Genomic DNA, 21,342 nt, shown 5'->3' on the forward strand with positions numbered 1-21,342 from the left:
AAGCCAACTTATTCTCACCCTACCCACGGCAGACCGAAGACAGTCATGTCCCTTTACTGGACTTCTAGTGACAAATGATAGCCCAGACTTGAACCTAGGGCTATAAAGGCCAAGCATACATGCACTGTGAATGCCTTGACTGGATGAGCCACCGCAGAGTCTAAGACTAAATAAGTACCTTTATTGCTACTCTAGGGGAAAATGAAGTGCTTCTTAAAGAGGGGACGTAGACAGAAAACTTCAGGAACACACAACACACTGTATAAATTGTGCAGAAAGATGTCTTTATTGTCTTGGATACACAGGAAACGAGTACAGGAATTATGAGTACACATCTCACGTCTGTTTAGCAGGAAAGTACTATTGTTCCTTTATAGCCGAGTAAGCTGCATAAATAGATAGTGCTGCGATACAGACAAACAGCATGTGGTATGAAAGCAAAATGAATGTGACCCTAAACTGGTAAAAACCACCCCTCACTCTTCCCTGAGCAACCAATACCAAGAGAAAGTTGAGGAAGAAGCATTTTGACCAGCGGTTATAGAAAGTGGTTTTAGTGTCCTTTCCAACCACAAAACAAAATAAAGACATTTATAGACTGTATATAGTATAGAATACAGTAGTCCCTTAGGTAAACATATTTAAAGTATTTTTTTGGAGGGGTAATAACATGCAGCGGCTAATGTGGTAGACGGCTACACAGGTAAAAATAAAGTTCCAATTTTTGAAGTCTGTTGTGTTCAATGACTGCATGCATAGCACTGAATGCATTATAGAACATATCTGTACAGTGCAATGCCTATATGCACAAATCATACAATAGATTATGGCATAGGAAAACAATTACTACTTAACTCTCCCGCATAAGCGATCAACCAGATTATATGACACTCTTTTAAATGTCAATTTGAAGTGGATACTGACATCAGTCAGTGTCAACACTTACGTGGTTGCAGGACATTAACGTTATGTCCTTGCACCCTTGATTCAACCTAGGACTACTGGATCTGCCTGGCATTTGATTGCCTGTCTATGTTCACCATAATACGAAAACAGGAAAAAATAAATGGGTTCATTTTGTTGGACAAAAGATGCTATAGGAGAAGCATGGCAGTATAATCATGAATCGATGCTACAGTGAAAATGTCAGGGCAAAAAGACATGGGCAATTACCCAATCAAGAGCTACACAGCAACCACAGTAGATGCCAGCTGAACCTCTACAGCATGAAGTCAGCTCAATAAAGATACCAAAAGATACCAAAACACACTTTATATATATTTGCACAAACACCAGGAGAAAGCATAGGTCACAAGGTCTGAGATGTGGGTGATGAGACCACAAGGCCCCAATCGACTGGTCGCACATTTTTTCAATGCCTGTTCTTACAGGTCTTCTGCACATGGCACTTGAATTCTAGTCAGCCATCTAATGATAAATCACTTTGGTTCACAATCTGCTTTTACGTTGCTAGGTGTTTTCTAACTAAGGTGCATGGTATAGTTTTGTCTTTGAATTCCCAGCATGCCCATTCACCTCCCAGGAAGAAGGGTACAACCTAAATAACTTTAGCTTAGCGGTTTCACAAATTACCCCCAGAAATCACACGGAGTGCACATAACTCAAAAATGAACCACATATTCTATTTTTGGTTAGAAAAAAAGAAAGGAAAAGAAAAATACAATAAATTAGAAAAATGATCATATTTTAACCAATAGAGTACAGAACTTGTGCAGAGGGTGCATGGATTAGAAATGTGTTGAAGAGTCACCTAAAGAGTCATTTAAAATATCTTACTTAAACCCAATCTTTGAGAACAGGCACATTGGCGGTTTCTCTCAGACCTCAGTTTACAGAAGGGCTCCTCCACCACCTTCATATTCAATCATGACAAAATATGTATGTGCTGAATGTAGTTATATCTCAAAAAAATGCATATGCATCACCATAAAGTGCAGACAGGAGACATTCATATGAGGAATGGATAGTATAAAATATAATTTTGTCCCTGATTACCAAAATCAAAGGAGGGCTGTGCTCAGCCAAAATGTGCGAAATAATCTGAGAAAATTCACAACTTCCACCCAACCACCAAACATGAGAATGTGAAACTGAGCTTCATTGACAGTAGAAAAACATAAATATGACTTAAAGGAAGACTTAATGATGAAAAGATATCTGTCTACATCAACTGCACTTTACCATTCAGAATGTTATATTGTATTTTTATGAATACATTAATTTTAATAAATATAAATTAAAAATATATTAAATATCTATCTGTCTCATTAAGAGAAATAATAATGCTTGAGTTGCAAAAAAAAATGCAACCAACTGCAGTTTTTCCAAACTCAAACTAAATAATATTGATGATCCAAGGCCCTTTATCAAAAATATACATTTTTATTTATCAATCAAATACATCATTCCTAATCAATTAAAAAATGATTTTGGAATTCCTTATAATTTTTTGGGGGGGGGAGGAATTATTTATTTCAGGTGATTTCTTAGATTGCCAAGGTAAACAGTTTTAACCTTTTGGATGTGAATGTCCCAATTACACACATCTATCCTCCAATTATAACTCAAACATCTTTTTTTGCATCATGCACTCACACATATATTTAGTGGAGCTATTGACAAAAATAGCTTTCTCTAGGGTACAACAACAATGTCCAACACAGAATTTTAATTTGCAAGCTTCAGGTCACATGTTCATATTCCCTCATCACAACTACACACTGCTCAGCTAAGCATTTCATGCTCAGCATTTCCTGTCGACTTCATTTACTGTACAGTCTACCAGAAATCTGGTCACCCTGGCTGAATGAATGGATCACAACAGAGTTAACTAAGAACTCACACAATGAGCACAAGCTAGCCATCTTTTAAAGGAGGAGGCCAGATTGGAAAGCCATCATCTAATGTTGTCAGATCCCCCTGATTCAAATGACTTGATTGGACAGGTACAAACTTTCCCACAGTGGACAAAAAAGGGGGGGAAACCATATTAGATAGGCCTGACATTCCAATCAAGTTTGTGGCCTTTTGGAATGTGAACACAGAGTGCAAAGAATATAAACATTTTATGTTCTTGTATAATTCAAAATATATATGTTCAAACATTCCATTCATTTGAAAATAGTATACCAGCTATGTAGGGCAGTGGACCTATATCGGCTAATGGGACAAGTAACAAGTGAAAAGACAGCTTGCTCAAGGGCACAACATCAATGTTCAACACAGAATTGAACTTTGCAAGCTTCAAGTTGCACGTTCATATTCCCTCATCACAATTCAGCACTGCTCAGCAAAACATTTCATGCTTAGCATTTAATGTCGACTTAATTTACTGTACAGTCTTCCAGAAGTTTGGTCACCCTGTCTGAAAGAATGGATCACAAAGGAGTTAACTAAGAACTCACACAATGATCACAATCTAGCCATCCTTTAAAGGAGGAGGCCAGATTGGAAAGCCATCATCTAATGATGTCAAATCCCCCTGATTCAAATGACTTGATTGGACAGGTACAAACTTTCCCACAGTGGACAAAAAAGGGGGGGAAACCATATTAGATAGGCCTGACATTCCAATCAAGTTTGTGGTCAAATTTCAAAAGTATTTCCACAAGATGTAAATTATTGAGGCTGGCTGGAATGCGAACACAGAGTGCAAAAAATCTAAACATTTTATGTTCTTGTACAATTCAAAATATTTATGTTCAAGCATTCCATTTATTTTAAAAGAGTATACCAGCTACGTAGGGCAGTGGACCTGTATGGGCAAATGGGACAAGTGAAAAGACACTACTCCTAAAGCATGTATCCCCATTGCCAAGCATTCCTGAGCTCTGAATCCCCGTATTCTCTTGATTGAATATAAATACCTATTGGTGTGGAAAGTCTCTGCTAAGCACAACTGATATGGTTTATTGTGACCTCATTTCGGTCACTTCTAAAACCTTCCCTCATGTGAGATTCCCAAAACCATTTCATTTAAAAATCAGTTTGACTAACACTGATGTCATCGGGCCTTCAACCACACATCATAATTGTAAATGAACATATAGCTATATTAATATATGCTTCTATATTTTTGTATATATCCACCATTGTTCAAAACGTCTTTTCTATATCTGTACAGACCTTACATTGCACAAGAGAAAACTCTATGTTTTCATTCCATGTGGCGTGAACCCGACAAGTAAACAACCTAATTATACACATACCTAGGGAAAAGTCCTATTTTTTACGCTTGGGAAACAATAATATTTTTTCATCATTTATCAGTGGCTATAATAATACCACAGACTGGATCTCCCTTCCCCTCCCCTCCCCTCAGGAGGTCACATTGTATGATGCTAATTGTTGATGTGTGAGGGCAGGAGACTGTCACAAATGATGCAACCAACATGCAGGCTCCTGTTAGTTACAGAGGAGTCACTGCCAGCTGCAGTGTTTACAGGAAATTAGAAAATGGGTGAAGCTGGGGGGGAAGGTAAGTTATCGGTTGGCCTTGTACTTGGAAGCATCTCGTGGTTCACTGCTGGGGATGCTCCAGTCGTCTGCCTCAGGACCTGTCTGGTAGTGTCGCCAGGCAGACTTGTTGAAGACAGGGAGGCGCTCAAAAGACTCACTGGAAAGAGCCTGAAGGCAGAGACCAATAAGAATCAAGCATATGCTCAAACTAGTCCCACACACACACACACTAAAGGCAACCCCAAACTAATAATTCTCTATTCATTATTGGTTAAAAGTGATGTCACACCCCAGATGTGCCACTGTGCGCGGTCTCAATGTGAGGCCCCTGGAAATAAACTATCCATATGTGTAATTTAATATTTAATATAACTCACCAGCTAGCTCATCCATTTTTCTGCTTACTAGCGATACTTTTAGCAATAAATACACCAAATGGAATCTCAAGCTCAAATAGCCAACAAAACGTGGATTAGTCAGAGGCAGGCTTAAGCTGCTCAGTCCAAACTAACCAAACACATTCCTAAATTACATGATAAGCCGATCAAACACAGGCCTCAACTATGAATGAATCAGATACAGGCAAGAGCAACTATAAGGAGGTCACACCCACCTTCAAGTAAATGACAGCATCTGTCCCCACCCCCTCCATAGAATACAGGTTCAGGTCTCCCTGGAAGTACCGGGCATAGAGTCTAGAAATAGGCAGGCCATATCCAAAACCGGCCTAGAGATAAGAGACCACAAGTAAGAACCTACTGCAAACCTCCACACACAAACACACAAACATACATGCGCTCATGCTCCATGCACACACATCATATGTGCAGACCCACCCACCCACCCACCCACCCACACGCACACTCATACACACACAGCCAATAATTAAAAGTATTCAACTGGTACATCACCCTCCATGGACCCATGAATATAAAGGCTAGAGGGGGGAGTTACCAGTGGAGCAGCGTGGGAGGGCTCAAGGCTGGGAGTGGGTGCAGTGGAGTACATGTAGTTAAACAGACGGTCTATTTTCCTCAGTGGGACCCCTCCACCCTTGTCACTGATCTGTGGAACAAAGTCAGTTAAGTGAGGTTCCCTCTGACCCCCAGTGTCACCACAAGGCATTCTGCAGCAGTCATAGGGACACACAGAAAATAGCACCACCTGCAGGTGAATTACTGGAATGTATGACGCAATGCATTAGACTGTACTGCTTGGGCTACAGCTGCAGAACCCTAGTCCTGGTAGAAGCTGATAGAAACTGTTAAGAGTCTGTCTTGCCATTTAAAGGAGACAGTATTTACAGAACTCAGAAACAAAGTGTCCTTACACTGTAAAGGCCAACACTTATTACAACAGTGTCTTTGTACTTGTCTGTATGTACAGAACACTTCCTAACAAACACAGAAAATCTATTTATGTATATCTCTGAGCATGAGGCAACAGTGCACACTCCACAAGGGTTAAAGGCAAGTATTCAGTGATAAATTACCTGGTGTGGCTAAAATATGAAAAATATGCAGCACAACCAACTACTGACTAAATTTGATTTAATTTTACCTGGCCACATCAATGTAAAACATTAGCCTTCTTCGAACTGAAAAATGCCTTGCAGTCAATTTTGTGTAGCAATGATATCTTGAGCCAAATAAATATTACAGCTGACAGAGTACTGTAGCTCACTAAGACTCATCCTGCCTAATCCAGTGATGGTGCCATTTCTTTACTGCTCGAACGAAAAAACCTTTTTCTTCTATCTAGCAACAAAATAATTATTATTTATTCACTACTGCAGGCAGTGATTACACAGTTCAAACATAGACAAAGGCCAATTCCTAATGGGACACAATGACCACTGATCAGTGCGAGTTTAAGTGTGATTAGAGTGCGGCGCACAGAACAGAGCCACATCCTAAAGTATAACACTGTCTGGCAACTGACCTTTATAGAGAGATCTTCCTTCCCTAGGGTCACCAATGCAGTTACTGGAGGAACATCCCCTGGCTTGCCCTCATGTAGCTCTACAGTGGCCCGCATTGAGTTCTACAAACACACGCACACACACAAATTAAAAAATTTGATCAGCAAACATAGTTAACATACAATACTGTGCAGTCAAATTCCACCAAGAACACAGTGAAGACAGCACTTAATGTCTTAGGTTTGACAATTGCTCACTTGGCCCAAGACATTCATGAATCACACATTTGCGGCCCTATTTTCCAGAACCAATGGCATACAGCGCATTAACACAGTGAATGTCGCAGCACATGGGCCCAGTGGACGTGGATACAGAATTTTGGTATTTTCGTGACATGGAGGAAGAGCGCACAACACACTATTAATGTTTTCAGATCTTCAGACAAATACTTTTTCACAGCACTGTATATTGTCAGTGAGTGTGTTGCAGCAGGATTCAATCATAGCCAATCAAATGTCCTCTTTTCATTCCCTTTAAGAGCTGTGCGATTTGCATCCTTGCATACTACCAATTTCCATGGTCTTCCACTGCAAACTGACATTCTTGAGCAGTAGGTAAGAGTAGGGCTGTCACACATTTTCCAAAAATTGAGTTCAAGCGAATCTCATAAATAAGAGAAATTTGTTCGAATTTGTTCAAATTTCCTACTGTCAAAATTGCAATAAAATGTTGCTTAAATGTATAATTATTATGGCCCAGTTTTAATTTCCCATTAAACCTGTGACTAGATGGCTTAAATGTGCTACACTATAACTAAGAAATAATGACAACAATGCCAATGATACTGTTCACAGCAGGAAAATGACTTGGTAGATCAACCGTTGCTCAAATTAAAAAAAATATTTATAATGCAGGAGTCCATCATTAATTCACAAAAATGGCATGGCTTCACTGAAATAAACTGGACTGCAATCTCCTTTGGAGGGGAAAGTGTCAGCCTTTGGAGGGCTGGTAGGGCAATTTCCACCTGTATACCTTACAGGCCACTTTACCCTTAGTTATTATTTCGTCTCCAATGGCATAGAACCTGTAACATTTCCAAACTGCACTCCTGAGGTGTGGGGGAGTTACAATTTTTCTTGGCTCCTCCATTTGGAATGTATAGCCTACATGCTATGCCGATAACATGACCCAGACATGATTTTTTGTCGATACAATGGTGCACCCTCCAGACAAAACAATAACATGGCATGTTGTTTATTGGTCTCTTTGATGTTGAGCGCTACTATGAGGAACAAAGATGAGTGCAGAGCGCGTCCTCATTTCACCTGAGCAACAGCATTACAAGTTTGAACCCTTAATTACATATGTACATTTTCCAGAGATTCAAAATGTATTTTTATTATCGAACAAAAGAGTGACAGCCATAGTGCAGTCGCCGTGGAAAAATCAATGGCACCTCAAGTCACCACCAAGAGCAGCGGGTATTAATTTAGCTTGGGAGGAGATAACAAACGCAGTTAATGCATGCAGCTTGCATGTAGCCACTATTTTAACTACAGTCACATGATTAAAATGAAAAAAATGTAAAGTATGCATTTCTCCTGCTTGAGAGATTTATATCAAGTCGAATTGAACAGCGTATGATCCACAATAATGGTTGACTGGACCTTGAATAGGTTATAAACATTACTAGGGAATAGCGCCCATTGCTAGGGAAAGCCCTGAAATTAGCCATAAACTTCAAATATGCTGGGAAGTGACTTGCCCCATACACCTGGTCTGAGCAGGCAGGCATCGCAGGCGCGAATCACTGATTTCTCTGACACCAAATTTGCCATGCATTGCTCAAAAATTGCAGTGCGCTGTTTGATCTTCACAGACACACCTGCAACAGTGCCTCTTTTACCACTTCAGTGCATGGGGAGTCACCAAATTATCAAACGTGCTCAGGCGCTTCACAATCCATGATATATATGCCACTTCCCAAGTGCAACTGCTCACCACACGCCATGCACCAGCCGCGAAACAGAGCCCTCAGACTTCAATAAAACTGGATTTTGTGCCTCTATATCAAGAAAGAGTTCAAATTCATGTGGAACAAGGCTCACCTTAAAGAGCTCAAACAGCATGTGAAACAGGTGGGAAGGCACATACACTGCCTGGATAGGCTTCTTAGGTGCTTTCCCTAGAAAACAGGGGGAAAAAAATACTGAAGACTGAAAACTATCATTAACCCTCTAGCACAACTGCGTTAAAGTTTCTGTGATGCGCATAACATGGCTCATCTTCACATTACGCTTTAATAAAACAAATAATCTCTCACTTTTTACGTTGGTATCTCTGTATTTACAATGTCTTTTTAATTATTTCACTTGGATGTTAACATGACATTTACTTTGGATAATTTAATGTGGTCCCCTAGTTCTGTTCATAGAACAAAATTAATATTAATAATAAGTATAATTGTGTAACTTTAAATACTTCAGTCAAATTCTCCCTCAGCCACTTGAAAATAAAGTATGTACTCTTCGTGTGTCTGTGTGTTGTAGCTCAGACATTTAAAAAAAAATTACAGATTATAAATAAATAAATAACTGTAACCAAATGCTTTAGAGGGAATAGTAAGCACCACATGGTTAGCTTCTGTCTGACCCCTGAGGCATGGACAGGACATTCCCAGGACAGTCATCACTGAGTGGAATCTCTGACACAACATCTCCCTTAAGAGACTGAAACATGAGGAGACTATTTCCAATCGGAGCAAACAAATACATGCAATGGACCCTCCTGCCTGGGACAGTCCTTGGACGTCTCTCTGCTCTAAAAAGAGCCCAGGCAGACACAGCATGCACAGATGCAATGAACCCAAGAAAGCCAGAATGAACCTTGTTCCTATCGGCAAATGGACAGGACACTAAATAAAGCCCATTTCTGAGTTGTTATTCAGCTGATTACTACAAAGAACCCTCACCCTGCAGAAGGTAGGTGCTCCTGGCCTGATCTGCATCAAAAAAGTTCACTTACCATTGAACTCCTGGACCTTCAGCTCTGGTGCAATCAAGTAATACTGTTCACAGAGCATCTTTGCTGTCTCATAGGCATCTGTGGGAGGAAACAGTCACATTACATGAAAAACAGTTCAATGCTATTCAGTATGGAGAACAACAGGAAGTGGCTCAACAGATTTCAGACACTGGACTATCTCAAGAACATAAAGACCTACACAAGTACCACTCAATAAGGGACCAACACTATACTCAATGAATGTGTCATTACAGAAAAAATTATGATCAGTCATCCAAATTGCTGTGTGTCATCTGAAGCATAAAACTGAAAAAATGCAAATAAAAGTGAAGGTATGTCCTACCGCAATGATTTTTTTGATTTTTCAGTTCCATATATTGACATAATTGAACTAATAATACACTGAAGAAGAGAAGTACATGATTTGCTAAATATGCAAATATAAACATTTCACAAAACTGCTTTTATTGTGTTATTTTACTGTTCAGTTTAAATGTTTTGGTAATGGAAATGACATACATATTTTTGACTGGGACTCAGTTTTACAGCCTTTTGAGTCCTGGGTTTCACAGACCTAAATTTTCAGATGAATCACTTTCATATGCAAGCATCTTTGGCTGAACGCTGCAGGACATGAGGTCGTAAGGACTCTTTCAAAATTCTGAAGATACTATAGCACAGACCAGACCAGAAAATGACCACCAGCTCATTCCAGCAAGGACAGAAGGTTGCTGCAAGGTTGCTGTTTTTTTGAAGGTTTACTGCTCTGTGGGTTATGACTGAGGAACAATATCTTGAGAAACCCAGTCCAATATTTATTATTTACTAGGCACATGAAAAGATATATCTGTGTTTACTGTACCTTTTAAACAGTTTTCATACAGTAGTCAAATATTTCCATGTAGTGTAATGAACACATCTGTAGTGGTTTCACTTCTTTCAAATTTAGCAAAACATTTAAATGCATTTGTTCCCTAATGTATCCTGTCAGACTAACTTGAGGTCCCACACCATACAAACCACTGCTAAAAGGAGAGGAACATCAACCATACTCACCAGTCACCACCTCTACCACATTGCAGTTGGGGTCAATGCTGCCAATGTGTTTGGGATGTGCAGGGTTTGTGTCATTACCAAACAGGAGGGCTGCAATACAAAGTGTCTCATTAGAGAACCCCTTTACAGGAAGACTGAGCTCTCATCAGATTATTCCAGACAGGTATGCAGAAATAAGTGATTGCAGGTTAAAAACAGAAGCTGGATGAATTAATTAACTTTTCAAGACATGACTTCAGAAAACTTATGAAAGTATTAATGACATCCACAATACATAATGCTTGTGCAGGCTAATTTGAGTGACAATGATGAAAAATGGAAGGCAAAGGAAAAAAAAGAAAAGAAAAGAAGATTTAGTTTGAAGTCAAACGGTCTCATTTCAAAAAACCCACAAAATTCAAATCCGTTTTATTTGTATTGTGGTATTGTCCTTTTTACAGAGAACTGTCACAAATATGCTTTACAGAGAAACAGAAGGAAATTAGATTTTATTTTTTAGTGTTTACCTTCACTCAAAGACAGACACATTTAAAATGTAACTATTGCAAAAGCCTTATAATATTTTCACTAAAAATATTTTTTATAACTTAGCTGTCATTTTCTCTTTAACCTTAAGTTCAAATAAACAAAGAATTAGGTGTTTCTTGAAAATACTTTTCAAGTACCCAGACCCAGGTGAGCTACTACAGTTACCATCAATGAGTACTGAGAAATTACTTCTTGTATGGAAATGTTATAAACAGATACATTTGGAAATTGAAATAATAAGCTAGCTACTTTCACAACTGGAAAAGGTGGACATCACCTTATGTAGGAGCAAACCCAGCCTCTGAGGTCATGTTCCAGGTCATATAATGTTTTGAGGAAGATTATAAGACATATATAAACATAAAAAATGTTACGTGTCACTCTTCATTTACAATGACATCTATATTACTGCTGGTACTGGCCGTGACATCACTGTTGATGACCTACTGTGCTGGTTGATGAGCATCCTAAAAGAAATCCGGCTTGTGTAGAACCGGTCCAGAAAGTACTGGATGTTGCTGCTGATGAATGGGTCAAAGCCAAATTTCTCCTTGTACTCGAGCAGGCCCTGGGCTATGGTTGGAACCACATCATTGTGCCGGTTACGAATCTTGATCAAAATATCCAGGAAACTGAAACAAAAAAAGGTGCTGAAAAATTGGGCTTTCACTTATTGCAATATTCAAAACAGAACCACAACCAGCACGAGGCAGAAGGTGAGCCAATCTATTATTGGTTATTAATTAATCCATTAATACTTAAAATTTTCATTGTCCCTGATAGGTAATTCATTGTTGTTATCAAACACAACAAAAAACTATAAAAAACACAGTGCCATTAATAACATTGTAACACCAAAGAGTGCCAAGAGATTACTTCTCTCACTCTGGGAATTCCTAATAAAAAATATGTATTGTAGATTGACCTAAATCAATAATTATATAAGGAAAGTACTTATAAACTCAGTACTCCTTGGATCCTCTCTGATCATTAATTAAATATGCACAAGCCAGGTCCATCCCCCACCCCCACCTCTCTTTCACTAGATAAAATGCAGCTTTCTTTTTCTAGCAGTCAGTTTTTGAGCAACTTGGCAAGAAGTCCGTTTGTAACAGTTTGTTGGAAGTGGGCATTTGAGTCTTGCATCTAGGCCTGGTATTCTACAGTCAGGTCCATAAATATTTGGACATTGACAAAGTTATTGTTATTTTAGGTGCCTACCACAGATATTGGAGTTGAAATTAAATAATGAATATGAGCTCAAGTGCAGACCTTCAGCTTTAATTTGAAGGTGTTTATATCCAAATCGGGTGAACAGCGTAAGAATTACAACACTTTTTATATGTGGTCCCCCCCTTTTTAAGGGACCAAAGGTAATTGGACAATTGGCTGCTCAGCTGTTCCATGGCCAGGTGTGTGTTATTCCCTCATTATTTCATTTACAAGTAAGCAGATAAAAGGTCTAAAATTGATTTCAAGTGTGGCATTTGCATTTGGAATCTGTTGCGGTTAACTCTCAATATGAAGTCCAAAGAGCTGTCACTGTCGGTGAAGCAAGCCATCATTAGGCTGAAAAAAAAAACAAAAAACCCATCAGAGAGATAGCAAAAAGGTGTGGCCAAATCAACTTTTTGGTACATTCTTAAAAATAAAGAATGCACTGGTGAGCTCAGGAACACCAAAAGGCCTGGAAGACCACGGAAAACAACTGTGGTGGATGACAGAAGAATACTTTCCCTGGTGATGAAAAACCCCTTCACAACAGTTAGCCAGATCAAGAACACCCTCCATGAGGTAGGCATATCTGTGTCAAAGTCAACAATCAAGAGAAGACACCATACAGAGGGTTTACCACAAGATGTAAACCATTGGTAAGCCTCAAAAACAGGAAGACCAGATTAGAGTTTAGAGTTTTCCAAAAAACATCTAAAAAAGCCTGTACAGTTCTGGAACAACATCCTATGGGCAGATGAGACAAAGATCAACTTATTCCAGAAGGATGGGAAGAATACAGTATGGAGAAGGGAAGGAACTGCTTATTATCCAAAGCATACCACCTCATCTGTGAAGCATGGTGGGGGTAGTGTTATGGTGTGGGCATGTATGGCTGCCACTGGAACTGGTTCTCTTGTATTTATTGATGATGTGACTGCTGACAAAAGCAGGAGGATGAATTCTGAAGCGTATAGGGCTATATTATCTGCTCAGATTCAGCCAAATGCTTCAAAACTCATTAGACGGCGCTTCACAGTGCAGATGGACAATGACCCGAAGTATACTGCGAATGCAACCCAAGACTTTTTTAAGGCAAAGAAGTGGAATTTTCTGCAATGGCCAAGTCAATCACTCGATCTGAATCCAATTGAGCAAGTATTTCACTTGCTGAAGGCAAAACTGAAGGCAAAACGCCCCAAGAACAAGCAGGAACGGAAGACAGCTGCAGTAGAGGCCTGGCAGAGCATCACCAGAGAAGAAACCCAGCATCTGGTGATGAGTATTGGTTCAAGACTTCAGGCAGTCATTGACTGCAAAAGATTTACAACCAAGTATTAAAAATGACTATTTAATTTATGATTATGTTAGTTTGTCCAATTACTTTTGAGCCCCTAAAATGGGGGGGGGGGGGGGGGGGGGGGGGGGGCTATGTATAAAAATGGTTCTAATTCCTACATTGTTCATACAATACTTTTGACAAAACCCTTAAATTAAAGCTGAAAGTTGACACTTAAATCACATCTTGATTGTTTCATTTCAAATCCATTGTGGTGGCGTACAGAGCCAAAATGATGAAAATTGTGTCACTGTCCAAATACTTATGGACCTGACTGTACATTTAACAAATATAATTGATAATAATTACCAAATTCAATCAAATAAATATATTTTACATGGATAAGTAACTGTTTTAACTGTTGATTGATGCACCTGTGTTTGGTATTCAGAGTGCCAAACATCAAATGAGGGTGTTAACTGTTAAAAGCTGGGTTTGTAAAATTAAACATATTTTACTTAGTCCTCCCTTCACTGACACTCTGTCACACAAACAGATATACAATCTGGACAAACAGTTAAATGAACATGCAATAACAAATCTGTAAAAAAAGATCTTTTGTTACCACAAGAACATGTGAAAAGCAAACATGAAAGGACATGAACAGCACACCCACTTACTCATTCAGGGTACGGGGATCCTCTGGACGTCTGTTCTCATATTCCAGCAGTTCCACAAAGCTCTGCATGTACCTGAAGCACAAAACACAGTACACAGCCTAATGTACACATATCCAGCTGCTTGTTCAAAGCCCGTTCAACGTAACAACATAACGTCAAGGACAGACCATTCAGCCCAACAATGCTTTCATTTGTCCTACCACTAAAGGGTGCACACCATTCACCTACAAACTAGTCCATATCAAGCACGGTCTTTAAAACCCCCAGAGTTTCTGCCTCTACTACATGACCTGGCAAGTTATTCATCACAACATGCCTTACTGACAGAACTCAACCTGAAGAATCTCTTGTAGTTCACTTTGTTAATCCCTCAATCAAATTGTGCCTGTCTTCTTTTACTAAGTTTGAAGAGATTAAGCATTTTCAGTCTTTCCTCATAACATATCTTTCATACCAGGAACCAATTTACTTGCTCTTCTTCAAACCTTTTCCAGAGCCTCTATATCTTTCTTGTAGTACAGTCCCCACAACTGCACAAAAGTGTGGTCTGACAAAGTTATTGTACAAGTACAACTTCCTTGGATTTATACTTAGTACATTTGCCTATATATCCTAGCATCCTGCTAGCCTTTTTCACTGCTACAGCACAATTCCTAGAACCTGAAAGGCTTTGATCAACTATTACTCCCTTGTGTAAAACTGCCTTCTATATACAACCCTTCTGTATGTACATGGAAGGTAAAACATGTATAAGAAAAAGGCAAGGTATGCACACATATATAAAGCATTTTTATAATGACACATAATTGTAGTTTTGTGAGGCAAAAATAAAAAGACAAGGAGATGCAATATACGTACACAACTGCTGCTCCCAAAGGTGAATTTGTGGGACAAAAAAAGAACAGCTTTTCTACTCATCTGTTCTTTGTTTTCACTGTATTTCATCTATTTGCTTTCACAATAAATCATGTTAGGAAATAATAACAGTGTGTAGACACCACTTCTCATTAACAGGTGAAACATCCTTTGCAGCCAAACTGCTAATATACCATTGCCTTTTTATTACGAATAGAGGAAACAACCAGTTAAATCTACAACTACCACTTCCATCCCTTTATCTCACTCTTAAGCCACTTCAAACTCCATCGCCTCCCTGCATGCCCTCACCATGTCTGTACCAGTTTGACAGATGGCTGGCTGAGCAGGTTATCAGGAAGTAGATTGACCTCGCGCATGGTGTTGGCCAATCTCACGGCAAGTTCCTTTCGCAGGAACATGTAGGAAGTCTTTTCACATGCATTTTCTTGACCTGGGGAACAAGGAGTGAAGGGGAAGAGAGAATAAGTCAGAGAAAGCAAGGAGACAGGAAGAGAGGGGGGAAACAAAATGGAGAGAAAAAATAGAGAAGACAGGGATTAGAGGGGCTAGGGCCTCTCTACACATGGAAAAGATTTTCTGCCTGTGATGTGCTGCGGAGATACCAGTCCATCACAGATCACACCCCCTTTGGAATTACTATGTTTAGCACCAGAAAGAAAGGTTGACTATTTATTTGTGTCAGACATTAAAGTAATAATCTCGAAGATTTGCATTAAAATAAATGTCTGTTAAGTCACTATCTATCGCTGAATTAGGTAACACAATGGTGATTGAGCCTTTTATTATATGAATTTATATTATTATTATTACAATAATTTATGATTTAAGAACTGGGTGTCTGTGGCGACATTCCTTGGAAAAAATCAAAAGTGGCGCATAGTTAGTAACGCGTTTTCCATCACCCATCAGTGGTTGGTACGCCAGAGAGGATAGGCGGAGCTAACGCAACAGGCTCGCTCTTCAACTCACTTGTGTGTGAGCAGCGTACTGCTAGCGTTACAATAACAGAGAAGGGGGCGGGGGGGGGGGGTTATGGAGCCCTAAAAAGTTTTTGTGTAACATAAGAGGTCATATTATTTGTTGATGTAGATTTCGTATTACATTTGATGACAATGTAACGTTACTAAATTATATAGCTATTTGCACAGCTAACACTAGTTACCCATGTCAAGAAAAGCAACATTAGTTTAGACAATGTTGCACACAGTATCCATCTCTCATAGCAGGTAACATTGCGTTAGCTAGCTAGCTAATGTAATTAACACAATCTAATGTCAGCTAACAATTTGAAAAAACGCTAGCTAACGCTACTGACCGGTACCGACCTCGCAAACAGTCTTTCGAATGCAATGCTACCTTGTTGCAACATTGTAATGTAGCTAACTAAATGCCAGTTCAGATCAATGATTCGCAACGAGATTGGATGCAACTTGCAAAATTCCAAGATGTCTGATTGTAAACGTTCTAAAACTGCACATGGCGATTTGACAAGGTGGGTCTTTTGAGACCCCAGGCAACGGCTTCAGACGCTCTGCAACTAACCAGTTCACACCGCTGCAATTTTCTCGGCAACATTCTAAAACAGTTTAGTCTCGTTGTGAATCATTGATCTGAACTGGCCTTAACATTACCGTTATTTACATAAAATACCCTTTAATAATAGGTGAGAATCTGCATTTTAACCACATGTGAATTGTTGATTACAAATCTAGAGTTGTGGAGTGCAGAGCCAAATCAAGAAAAAAAAGTCTTTGTACCAAACATTATGGAGCTCACGTTATATTCTTGTATATGTCTATTTACATGAGACAATATACAAAATAGCATTACCAAGAAACAAGCATTTAATTTTAAAGTCCAGTAACTGCACCAAATGCAACACTGTGTCCTACCCACCAAGTTGGGAGTCTATTGTTGAGTGTGGGAAAACTACAAAAACTGAAGTCACTAAATCGGCTCTAGCAAGAATGTTTCTGCTCTTGACCTTGTCTTCAATGAGGAAAATCTGTCGACAGCATGTACAGAAAATTAAACAAGTGCAGCTAATCACATAACTGTGCAGTGAAACAGCATGTGATAGAAATCTGAAGCCCACTGTCTGGATCCCAACATAAGGTGACCGACCACATCTGAACTTAAAGCTCAGTTACAGAGACCGGCATTTCCTAGAAGACACAACCTTATCATCAGGTCACGGTCTTCAAGCTCATTGGCTGAAAGGATGGAAAACAGCTTGACAGTTTGCCTACGCGAATGCTTCCATTTTGCAATCGTGATTGGTTGTGGAAGGTCACACCCACACCCATAAATTTTCTCGTGTAAACTTATGAAACACTTTTCAGAATTCACAACAGGTCGTCTGCAGATTAAGTTACAACACCCAGCAGTGGCAGTGCCAGAAAATTTTCAGTGGTATGGACAGGATGGCAGCAGTCGTCACTTGGGGTGGCACAGAAATATGAACATAGAAATGTTTCTAAAATGTAAAAAAAAAAAAAAAAAAAAAAAGGCTGTTTTAGGCACCTACAACACATAACTACAGTATTTCACACATTAAGGACCAGGCAGTACCACCCATCCATTCAAACATATATAAACACATCCTTATAAATCCAGTTCATCAATTCAGTCCCCATTAAATAGAAGGTCAACCTTCTATCAATAAGTACAGTCAGGCTGTGAGTCAGAAAAAAAACATTGGAATGTGAATCACAATAGCAAAAGCCCTTAAAAACATTTACTACAAATAACAGACCACTGTGCACATATTAAATATAGATAGTATTTTTTATTTATTTATATATTTTATTTTTGAAAAATTAACACCACTACAATGAGCTCACAACAAAATAACAATTGCCCTTAAAAAGATGTACTGTACCACAACGGACAGACTTGTTGTTTGTATATTGCATTCATTTGGATTTGGTTCATTTAGGATTTAGATTTTACATATAAAATTCATTTGGATTTGGATTAATTTTGAATGAATGAATTTGAATGGTCCAAGCAATGGTTCTATCCTGCCTGGACTACTGCAACTCTCTTCTGGCTGGACTACCGGCATCTGCCACCAGACCCCTGCAACTCATTCAGAATGCTGCAGCTCATCTGATCTTCAACCTCCCCAGACACTCCCACGTCACTCCCCTGCTCACTACCCTCCACTGGCTGCCTGTTATAGCTCGCATCAAATTTAAAACATTGGTCCTAGCATACCAGGCAGTCAAGGGATCAGCCCCAGCATACCTCCACAAGATATTCAAACCCTACATGCCAGCCAGATCCCTCCGTTCTGCTACCTCAGGACGCCTGGCACCTCCCCCTCTTCGCACCTGCACTTCCAGAACACGTCTCCTGTCTGTTCTGGCCCCACGATGGTGGAATGACCTCCCCGTGGAGGTCAGAACAGCTGAGACACTGACCCATTTCAAGCGACGACTGAAGACTCACCTCTTCAGGCTGCACCTCTCCCCATCCCTCCCTACCCCCCTGTAAATGACTGTAAGCTTAGGGTTGTAACTAAGCAGCTGTTTCGTAGGTGACTTAGGTGCATTAACTGTCTTAACTACTGCTTGTATTTTTTCCATAGACTGCGTTGTTGCCGTTCTCGTTGTGTTAGTGTTAATCAGTTTAACCTTCAGGGTCCAAGTTGAACTATGCAGTTGTTCCCTGCACTTGGACCGGTACTTCTCTCTAGGGTTTTCGTCATACTTGTTCCTGGTTATGGTTATACACTTTGTTGTACGTCGCTCTGGATAAGAGTGTCTGCCAAATGCCTGTAATGTAATGTAATGAATGAATCAATGCTGTCAAATGAATCTAATGAGGTAGTTTCTAGTTGTGTTTAAACATGTTTTAAACAGGCCACAAATGGCTGCCAGTCCGTCGTGAGGTTAAGTAATCAAAACATGTACATACTACCTATTCCTGCTAAGTGACTTAGTATGTAGTAAATAGTACGCAGTATTAATAAACGTAGTATGTAAATATGCGATTTCGAATACAGAAAAAGTGTACGGCAAGAGGGGATCATACTCATATACAGCATTCATTAATTTTCGCGCAACAGCCCCAACCCCCTCCCCACCGATTCTACGCCACATTCAAATCAGACATTTTTACAGATCCACAATTACCCCAGTACTTCTTCGATCGTGGACAAAACGGAATACTGTTAACGAATTCGTAATGAGGTGTAAGAACAGAAAGCAATAGGCTACTGTATGCCTATGTTGAACCTTGACGGCCAGTTTCAAGATCGGTTGCATTCAGAATTATTCTCGCAGCGTATTCTTTCAAGAACAAATGACAGCTGACTGAAAATGCTGACATTGCGGAACCAAGAACTACTTCGATAACAGCACATAAGCAAATGCGTCATCCACTTCCATGGACAAGACATAATTGGCTCCGTAGGCTACAGTAGTGTACACGATGTCCACAACTTGAAAGATGTGTTGTCGGCGAAAGCGTGATAACTTCCGTTTTCTTTGATACAACCACCGCTCGCCGCACGTTAGTTTGGCACGTACGCTACCCTCTAGTATGATGGAAACTTTTGTGCAGTTTTGACCAATACAAAATTACAGACTAAATAAAGTCTGTAATTGTCAACATAATCGTAGTAGCATATGCTAACTAAAAGGAATGCCTGTCGTTTAAATGGACAGATAAGACAACAACATATTTCAATAAAAAACAAAAATATAACTGGATCGTTGAAATATGAGCAGATCACAACTTTCACAGAGTACATGTCTATATTAATATTCTGAATATTCATGCAAGTTAAACCATTAATCTTCATAATCAAAGTGCGTTGGAAAAACAGCAACCACCATATCCAGCTGTAGCACTTCAACTGTAATGTGACTTACCGAAATCCAAAAATTGCTTGATAGACAGCGGCGATGGAGAAAATCGAGAATAATACTCTATCTTCGGAGTAGCATTTGTAAGTAGAAACCTAAATAACCGCATAATGGAAATTAAATAGTAACGAGTCTCACGTACACAAGTCGCAAGCGATTAATTATCCTGCGGAGTAAAGTAGCCTAGCTATAATTTTACTTGGCTATATAGATTCATGGCTCCGTTCCAGGAAACATCCTCCCGTGGCGACCATAGTAAATAATTCGAAGATATTTAGAATATATATTGTATTGCTTGTTGAGAGGAATAAGAATATTACGCTTGCCATAAGCCAGCTCAAGTCAACCGCACTGAAACTGATACCGCTGTGGAGCGCTGTACGCTATTGGTCTCTTGAAACCCGGAAGAAGGCCAACCATTTTTCGTTGGATATTTAACCTGTCTTTTTGAGAATCCCTGTGCGTAGACCGTAGGTGTCCACCAATCGGTTTTCGATTCTTAGGCTGAATTCAGTTCAACAAAAGCAGAAAGGCTTCGCTGGAGCTATAGATGGGTTAGACGTAAGGTTAGATAATAAGTACGCAGAGATGACACTTAACGTCAGAGACCATTTTGTTGGGAAATAACGTTGCTTAAGACTTTATGAAAAAGTTGTCATAACACTGTTGGTTTGGAAGACCATCGGCTGGGGACATCTTTCACTAGCTTACGCCAAATTCTGGGGAAGCTGCTGTTATATGTTTGTGTTTTGGATACAGTTGGTCATGAAATAAATAGCCTACTTTACAGCAATACTTGACTTTCTGTGTTTAAACAGTGTATGTTTTCGATTGGCCCAAATATATTTTATGTGAGATTTAATTATTTATTATATTATATTATTTAATTCATTTTAATCATTGTAAAGGGGGTCGTAGTCTAAGGAAAGTAAGCTTGATGTAACTCAACTTGTTTACCCTAGTGAAGTTATCCAGACGTTACACGTAGCCTAGTCTTTGTGGCCATATTACCCGATAATAAAATAAAAAAATAAAAAAAATAACGGTTATGAACTATTTCTTAATACCGCACGATATAAAACTGATATTTATATTAATAGTCGTGAATTAACGAATGTAGGCTATCTGGTCCTTGGTACAACCCCTGAGAAAATCACAGGTCAAAACTCCACATTGGAAGGCGCTGTAAAACCGCGCTTGAGTTAATAGCCTACTCAAGCGGTTAGTCAGAATTTTAGGCAAGTATAAACCTTTGATCTTTAGAACTTAGGAAACATGAGCGTCATCCACATTCTCGTCTTTTCAGGTAGGCTATGATTTGTATGGGGTAAAAAATACAGCCGCTGAAAATATTTTATTGTTAGCCTACTCTTATTTTGTATAGCCTATTTTAAAAATCATGATTCG

General features: G+C 39.3%; 1 protein-coding gene across 1 annotated transcript; it reads right to left on the reverse strand.

The window, feature by feature from the left end:
- Positions 1 to 263: 263 nt before the first annotated feature.
- On the reverse strand, positions 264 to 20,320 carry LOC118235250 (pyruvate dehydrogenase (acetyl-transferring) kinase isozyme 3, mitochondrial). The gene is made up of 11 exons (XM_035432400.1): positions 19,942 to 20,320; positions 15,350 to 15,491; positions 14,183 to 14,254; positions 11,459 to 11,643; positions 10,484 to 10,573; positions 9,428 to 9,505; positions 8,512 to 8,588; positions 6,421 to 6,522; positions 5,434 to 5,544; positions 5,093 to 5,206; positions 264 to 4,647 (listed from the first exon to the last, which is right to left on the reverse strand). The coding sequence occupies exons 1-11, from the start codon at positions 20,042 to 20,044 to the stop codon at positions 4,504 to 4,506; spliced, it is 1,218 nt and encodes a 405-aa protein (XP_035288291.1). The 5' UTR covers positions 20,045 to 20,320; the 3' UTR covers positions 264 to 4,503.
- Positions 20,321 to 21,342: the final 1,022 nt, after the last annotated feature.

The sequence above is a fragment of the Anguilla anguilla genome, chromosome 9 (genome assembly GCF_013347855.1).
Source record: "Anguilla anguilla isolate fAngAng1 chromosome 9, fAngAng1.pri, whole genome shotgun sequence".
NCBI classification, from domain to species: Eukaryota; Metazoa; Chordata; class Actinopteri; order Anguilliformes; family Anguillidae; genus Anguilla; species Anguilla anguilla.

Bases quoted from the DNA above. Each gene is read 5' to 3' on its own strand.
- LOC118235250 (XM_035432400.1), bottom strand. From the start codon at position 20,044: ATGCGGTTATTTAGGTTTCTACTTACAAATGCTACTCCGAAGATAGAG. The intron at 10,574-11,458 runs GTAGGTCATCAA...TTTGTATTGCAG, and splicing joins GATGCTCATCAACCAGCACA to CCCTCCTGTTTGGTAATGAC. The intron at 5,545-6,420 runs GTCAGTTGCCAG...TTTGTTCCACAG, and splicing joins AGGAAGATCTCTCTATAAAG to ATCAGTGACAAGGGTGGAGG.